The sequence below is a fragment of the Chiloscyllium punctatum genome, chromosome 12 (assembly GCF_047496795.1).
Source record: "Chiloscyllium punctatum isolate Juve2018m chromosome 12, sChiPun1.3, whole genome shotgun sequence".
Classification (NCBI taxonomy): Eukaryota; Metazoa; Chordata; class Chondrichthyes; order Orectolobiformes; family Hemiscylliidae; genus Chiloscyllium; species Chiloscyllium punctatum.
Window position 1 is genome coordinate 26,444,648 of NC_092750.1, and position 8,231 is coordinate 26,452,878.

The following is an 8,231-nucleotide window of genomic DNA, read 5'->3' on the forward strand; positions in this document are numbered from 1 at the left end:
AGCTGGCTTCTTTATTCCTGTGTGAACCTTGATCCAGGGAGATCTGTTAAACATTAGATCCTGTGAAATCTCCAAGTAACCTGTATTGACCATATCCTCCTCTTCAGTGAAAGAAGAAAATATCAATGTTTTTGTTTTAAAATGTAGTTGCACATCTTTAATGATAAGCAAGTCTCCTACCTGGTATGGAAATTTTCAGGACAGTCAGTCATTCACTTTCACAATCTTAGAGATTTGGCCTTTTAGATCTCCATTCATTTACTGTACATAACTTGCTGATGTAAATATAAGGGTGGGTGCAAACAGGGTGTGAATTCTGCTGTATTTCTTGCATATTCACTTGCCTATCAGTTGATCCTTCAATCTGAGCTAAAGTGAAAGAGGAGGTATCCCAGGACAGGAAAAGTTGAATTTAAAGTTATCTCAACAGGACGGCATTTCCCTGGGTTCAATTGCCTTTATATGATCATTAAAGACCACTTCAGAATATCAAGTTTATTGAAGTGAATTAAGCATTTCATTTTTCACTTGGATGAAGTGCAAATGTCAACTAGAAAATATGTTTTTAATTTTATTTTCAGTTAAACAGGTTGAGAGCTTCATCACATTCAAGATATCCCATTCAAATGTTTCTTATCATTTAATTATAAGATTGATATTGTTTGCTCAGAACAAACAGTAGTTTTGCATTTTTGTTAGCTAGGACTCCAGGCTTGTCCAAAAGAACTCCCATTCTTGATGTGAGATTAGTGTTTAATATTTGAAGAATAGCCATTATTGTCCACAAAACCAAGCCTTTAAATGGGTTTTACTTTTATCTTTTTGATTCATAGCGTCTTCGACTTATGACTCAACCAACTGAGGACACAAAACGCCGGGAGAATGGACCAGACCAGCCAGAGCATGGCAACACTCCAAGCGATGAAGCCTATATGTAGATTATTTATTAAATATAAGATACTAACACTGCCCAGAAAATGAATCTTTCACCGGTTGATCGAGACCAAGGACTGTAGTTACATTATTGTGCACCTACCTCCTATCACAAATATGATCAATAGTTATACAGGCTATAAACCTTTGTTGATGGACATCAGTAAAATGCTTAACAAAAAATGTTTCAGATCAGGTTTTGATAACAATGTAATTTTGGCAGAGAACCATCAATAGAGGCAGACTGTTAGCATTTTTTTAAACTATAGTTTTCTTTTCAAAGAGCTGGCACAGACATGGTGGGCCAAATGGCTTCCTTCTGGGCTGTAAGACCCTTTGATTTTATGACCACATAGACGTGATTATTTTATACACGTCAACATATTCAGTCTGTCAAGTTTATAGCATTAAGGCCATTAATCAGAATTATGGTTTTGCAATAAAATTATAGAATTTTCTTATCTACTCTTTAATGGTCCTGTCATATTTTCCAGAATAGTACTTGATTTTCTTCCTGTAACATTTACACTCTTGATAGTGGATGCTACAAACTGTAAGAATTCCCTGTCCACTTTACATCCACTTTTTTCAGCCCTTTCCCCATGTTTTCGTCTTCACCTACTGGTCCACCTAAGTAACACTGTCAGATGCCAATGTGAGGATTCACTTTTATTCTCCAGTGAGAGAAAGCAAAATATTGATACTAGAAGGAATGGAAATAAATTCTTCTCTATATTATTAATAGCATTTTATAATTTAAATTAGTGTCCAAGGTAGTCCAAACCTTTAATTATGTTCATTTATTGTCTCTTGCTGAAGAATGCATAGAAAGAACATTAATTTATTGCAATAACAATTGACAGCACAGATAATACAGATGGGCATAAGAATCAAAGTTTTATAGGATAGGTCGGTCGAAATGGGGAATGTAAATGTAGATGTAAGTAGTCTGGGAGAAGGACAAGATGTTGCTGCACATGTAGAGGGAATGATAGAGGGGGAAATGCAGTATGCAGTATCACATTATATCACTGTCCTGGCTTCTCCAAATTTTTGTTCATTAGATGTTGGAAAATATTAGTTTTGTGTCATTTATTCATTTTCCCAAGCTAAACTATCTCTAACCAAATTAGCACTTGGTGCTCAAACCAAGGCATTAATATTGTAACTCAGCTTTGACTAATGAATTACCCAAGTACACCAAATCCTCATTTTCTTTCCTTTCAAACACCCCTGGTCAAAAGCAGCCATTACATCTCAATTAGGTAAGCATTTGAATATATTTAAATATTTGTATAAACTTTGTATTAATTTCAGCATTATCTTTCATTTCAGCTAGTATTGAGTAAGTAGTCACAACAAGTGTTTTGAAATTGCTACATTTGAAGATCCAGAAGCAGGCATTGACAGTGTACTTTATAATGCAGGGAGTGGTCAATGACTATTGATTTCATAATATCATGTAGCAGTCGATCAAGGCAGTGCTTCAACAATTTTCTACTTTGAGACAGACATCAGCTTGTGTCTATGGCAGCTACGCAAATGTGACAGGGAAACAGAACCATGGAAGAAAATTTAGTATATTGTACAATGTATTCTAAGTAAAAGCATAGAAAGTACACGTGCATTGATTAATCACTGGTTGCTTTTAAAGGAATTATTACAACTATATCTGTCAAAATGTTATTGTATAGCAAGTGTGTAAAAATTAAGTGTAAATGTCTGCATCTTATTTAATGTAGTTTTGTCAAAGAAATAATAATTCTTCCATCATAGACCTTAACACTGCAATAACTCTTAACACAAACAAATTATTAAAGTGTTACTCTTTAAACGTCAGCTATGTATTTAATTTGTATAAAATATATTCAATATATAATGAGTCTAGTAAAAAGAGTATTGTTTTGTAGATTTATAAATGTTAAATTGATCAAATGTACAGTTTTCAACGTATATATTAAATGGTGTAGTTAAGTTCTAAATGGCGTTATTGATACCAGGGCATGATTGTCATACATATGTTGTCAATTTTTGGAAAGCAAATAAAAACTTTATCTTACACTGTAATTATATGGAAGTAAATGTATGTTAAAAATCTGATTAGCTTCCTTACATGAAGCTGAAACATGAAGCAAAACATTTTCTGCAGTCAATGTCTTCACACAATGTTAAAAATCACAAAACACCAGGTTATAGTCCAACAGGTTTAATTGGAAGCACACTAGACTATAACCTGGTGTTGTGTGATTTTTAACTTTGTACACCCCAGTCCAACATCTCCAAATCTTCACACCATATCCGTGCTGTAGTTGGCACTTTCATTTTATTTGTCACAACCGGAAAAAACGTCAGAAGCCTCTCACCTGAAGAATTTTAACTAACTCAAGGTGAGAAGCTTAAGTTAAATTTTCAATAAATTATCACCAGACGCACAATCTTTGCAAATAGAGTGACAGAGTCATAGAGCATGGAAACAGTCCCTGTGGTTCAACTCGTCCGTCTCAATCAGACATCCTAATCTGATCTAGTCCCGTTTGTCAGCATTTGGCCCATATCCCTCTAAATCCTACCAAATCATATAACCATCCAGATGCCTTCTGAAATGTTATAATTGTACCAGACTGCATCACTTCCTCTGGCAATGTCTTCCATGCATACCACCCTCTGTATGAATACGTTACCCCTCAGGTCCTTTTTAAATCCTTCCCCTCTTATCTTACACCAATTCCCTGTAGTTTTGGACTGCCCCATCCTTGGAAAAAGACCTTGGCTATTCACTCTACCCACGTCCCTCATGATTTTATAAACCTCTGTAAGGTCACCCCTCAGCTTCTGATCCTTTGGGGAAAAAAAGCATCTTACATATTCAGCCTCTCCCAAAACTCCAACCTGCCAGTCTTGGCAACATCCTTGTAAATATTTTCTACACACTCTCAAGTTTAACAATATCCTTCCTCTGGAAGGGCATTCAGAATTGTACGCAGTATTCTAAAAGTGGCCTCATCAATATCCTGTACAGCCATAACATGATGTTGCAACTCCCATACTCAATGTTCTGAACAATGAAGGCAATGGTACCTTCTTCACCACCCTATCAACATGTGACTCCATTTTAAAGGAACAATGCACCTTATCCCCTGGGTCAATAGTTTCCCTTACCAAATGCAACACCCCACATTTACCTCAATTAAAGTCCACCTCCTTGGCCCATTGGTCTATGTAATCAAGGTCCCATTGTAGTCTGTAATAATCTTCTTCATTGTCCACTACATTACCTATTTTGGTGTCATAAATTAAGATAAAGTCCTTCTTGAAAGCCACATTTAATGATTTATTCCTATCTAAATGATTTTGTTATCAAGGAACATTGTATCACCAAGTGTCATGCTGAGCCATACAATCTATGATTCGTCCTTCAATTGTATTAAATTCGCTCAATTCAGTGGTAGTAGCACTGTTAGAAGCAATGATCCAATGAGAGTCACTGAACTCAGACCAAACTGGAGGAAACATATCTGCTCCTGATTTTGATTAATTAATGCTGTTGAAAAAGCTCAGGTTTATAATGATTGATAACAAGATCAGTGTCAGGTCTGATACACCTCCTTGATGATTAATCTGTTGCTACACACTACATAGAGTCTGATGGAATTCAATGTGAGCAAATGCGAGGTCTTACACTTTGGAAAAAAGAATACAAGCATGGACTACTTTCTAAACGGTGAGAAAATTCGTAAAGCCAAAGTACAAAGGGATCTGGGAGTGCTAGTCGAGGATTCTCTAAAGGTAAACATGCAGGTTGAGTCTGTGATTAAGAAAGTGAATGCAATGTTGTCATTTATCTCAAGAGGGTTGGAATATAAAAGCACCGTTGTGCTACTGAGACTTTATAAAACTCTGGTTAGGCCCCATTTGGAGTACTGTGTCCAGTTTTGGTCCCCACACCTCAGGAAAGACATATTGGCACTGGAGCATGTCCAGCGGAGATTCACACGGATGATCCCTGGAATGGTAGGTCTAACATACGAGGAATGGCTGAGGATCCTGGGATTGTATTCATTGGAGTTTAGAAGATTAAGGGGAGATCTAATAGAAACTTACAAGATAATACATGACTTGGAAAGGGTGGACGCTAGGAAATTGTTTCCGTGAGGCGAGGAGACTAGGACCCGTGGACACAGCCTCAGAATTAGAGGGGGTAAATTCAGAACAGAAATGCGGAGACATTTCTTCAGCCAGAGAGTGGGGGCCTGTGGAATTCATTGCCGCTCAGTGCAGTTGAGGCAGGTATGTTCTTGATGTCACAAGGAATTAAGGGCTACGGGGAGAATGCGGGTAAGTGGAGTTGAAATGCCCATCAGCCATGATTGAATGGCAGAGTGGACTCGATGGGCCGAATGGCCTTACTTCCACTCCTATGTCTTATGGTCTTGTAGAGTCACATATTAAGAATGGGCAAAATAAGGGAGAGCAAAATCCAAGGTAGATTGTCCTAACAGATCTATAACACTAGAAAATTGAAAGCAAATCAATTTATTACAGTTAAATAGTTTTGTCTCAATGTTGTCTGAAATCAGTCAATCACACCATATCCATAGGATGATAAGCAGCTTATTGAAATTCAGTGACCCAAGCCGACTGTTTGCAGAAGCAGCTACTGCAATGCTCAGTATGTCTTGCATGTACAGGCACTTGACTTCACTGTATATTGATGTCCATCAGAGGTTTCAATAATATAACACAAAGTTGTATCCAAATGATCTAACTTCTTCCTCTATCCAAATAGATTAGTGCACAACCAACTTGAACAATCATGACATATATATGAAATGTCCTCTCTTACACTGAAACTATATAAATAAAAGTTTATACTATCACTGTTGAGTCCATGCTTTTTTTGACTAAAAATATCATTGCTCCTACTACTGTCACCGCCACTGAGTTGAAAGAAAGAATAAAACTGAGGAGTTAAGTTGATACAGGCAGTCCCCAGGCTATGAATGGATTCTATTCTGGAGTACATTTGGAAGTCAATTTGTATCCAATTTGGAAGTCAATTTGTATCCAAGTTGGAAGACATTATGACATAAAATAACCATTCACAAGAAAACCTGAATTTGGATCTTTAAACTTAATATTAATATAGGATCTTGTTCATAAGTACGAGCATTTGTAAATCAGGGACTGTCTGTAATCTGATTCCTTGGTATACTATTGCCAAACTATGATATTGCCTTCTGTAACTAGTATCTCATACTTGGCCATTTCTTACAAAGCATAGTATTTTTCACACCATAGTATAACCCAAAATATTTTAAAGAAAAGACATAGGCATTTTTACAACATCTACACTTCTGCCAGGCATCTGAAAGTGTGTCTACCTAATTAATATTTTTAAAGTGTGTTCATAATTGAAAAGTAGGAATCATGGCAATCCCAAATAGCAAGCTCCCCATGTGCAATATCATAATAATGTCCAAATATTCTGGTTCTGAGTTGATTAGGGGGCAACTGTTGATCAGAACACTGGCGATAACTTCCCTATTATTCCTTGAAGTAGTACTGTGAGGTATTTCACATCCACCTGAGAAAGTCACAAAGAAGACATCAATTCCTCAGAACTACATTGACTTTCAACCTGGTTATTCAAGTACCTTATATTCAAGCACCTTAACGTTATTTGTTTAATAGTACAGATGGTTTTCAACTACAATCTCCAACTAAATATTCAATTCTAACAGAAAGCTTCAATTCTATACTACTGTATTTAAAAGGTAATCATTTCTCACATAAGCAATGATAAACTTTCCCCTGATTCACTTCTCTTTCAGCAGAAGTGGTTTCATTTTCCTGCCTAGTTTGATGCAATGTGTGGAATAGCTTTTATAGCTTGTTGGTCCAAACTGGTTCATTACCAATCACTATCTATAATTACATTGTGCTGAAAATGAGCACCTTCTAGAAATCCTGCCACAAAACTGAATTCTACACCTAAGCCTAATTCTACACCTTCTTGGACAGCAGCATTTAGTCATGGCTCTTTTGTACAATATCAACAACAATGATTTATATCTATACTGTCTGGAAAATTTATATTTATTCACACAGTCCCTTTGATGCACAACATGCTCCGTGGTATTTTCCAAGAATGTAATGAAGCAAAATTAGGAACCAAACCACATAAAGTGATCTGACAGCAGAAAGGCAAAATCAAAAATTTAGGTTTTGATGAGTATTTTAAAGGAAAGAAGAAATGAAGAAGTCGGAAAGGTTATTCCAGAATTAGAGCCAAGGTAATTGTAGGCAGGACTACTAATTATGGAGTAAGGAAAATTGAGGTTGTTCAAAAAAAAAATGAATTTGCGAAGCTGGAGAGAGTTTCAGAGATGGGGAGGGGAAGATCATGGATTTGGAATGAAGAACACAAAGTTTAAAACAGAGGCATTGTCTATCTGGGAGACAATACAGAAAAGTGAGCACATAGGTGAAAGGTAAGTGAGGTGCACAGCTGTGGGCACCACCATATAAGAAAAATGGAAATGCATGCTTAAAATGCAGAAGCAGTTCACAAGAATGATTTATAGGAATGAGAAACTTCAGTTGTGAGGATAGATTGAAGACGTTTGGACTGTCCTCTTTGGACAGAAACCTAAGGCGAGATTTGATAGAGATTTTCAAATACATGGATGGGCTGGATCGATGTGGAAATGCTCCCACTCATAAAAGGAACAAGCATAAGAGGACATAGTTTTAAAATGATGTGTAAATGAAGCAAGGGTGATGTAAGAAAACGTTTTTTCACTCAGCAAATAGTTAGGGCATGGAATGTATTGGCTCGAAATGTGAGAGAGGCAGGTTCAACTGAAGCATTCAAGAAGGCATTGGATGATAATTTGGGTGGAAATGGAAATGGGGAGAAGGAAGGAGATTCGCATTAGGTAATAGAACTGGAGCAGGCATGATAGCCTGAATGGCCTCCTTCTGTGCCATAATGATTCAGTGATTCTGAAGAGTTAGGAACTCAGGCAGCAGAGTTTTCAATTACATCAAGTTTTCAGAGGATAAAAGGTGGGAACATAACCATTTACACTTCCCCTAGATCCATCTTTTGATTTCTTCGTTTATCATATCAGCATGTTTTTCCATAGAGCAGTATGCATTTCATTAATCCTGCATTCCACCTTATCACAAACATTCCTCTTTGTTCTCTCATCCTACCACATCAAGCCTTTTGTTTGTCTCTGTTTTTCCTTATAAACTAAGTCTAACTTCCAGGAGCAAAGTATTGCAAATGCTGG

At 36.7% G+C, this 8,231-nt stretch overlaps 1 protein-coding gene across 1 annotated transcript in view; it reads left to right on the forward strand.

The window, feature by feature from the left end:
* slc6a1b (solute carrier family 6 member 1b) overlaps positions 1-3,000 on the forward strand; it is a 37,660-nt gene extending 34,660 nt beyond the window's left edge. Inside the window, exon 15 of the mRNA XM_072582166.1 lies at positions 834-3,000. Coding sequence (XP_072438267.1) covers positions 834-938 — 105 coding nt within the window. The 3' untranslated portion in view covers positions 939-3,000. The remainder of the gene's footprint in view (positions 1-833) is intronic.
* The last annotated feature ends 5,231 nt before the right edge of the window (positions 3,001-8,231 follow it).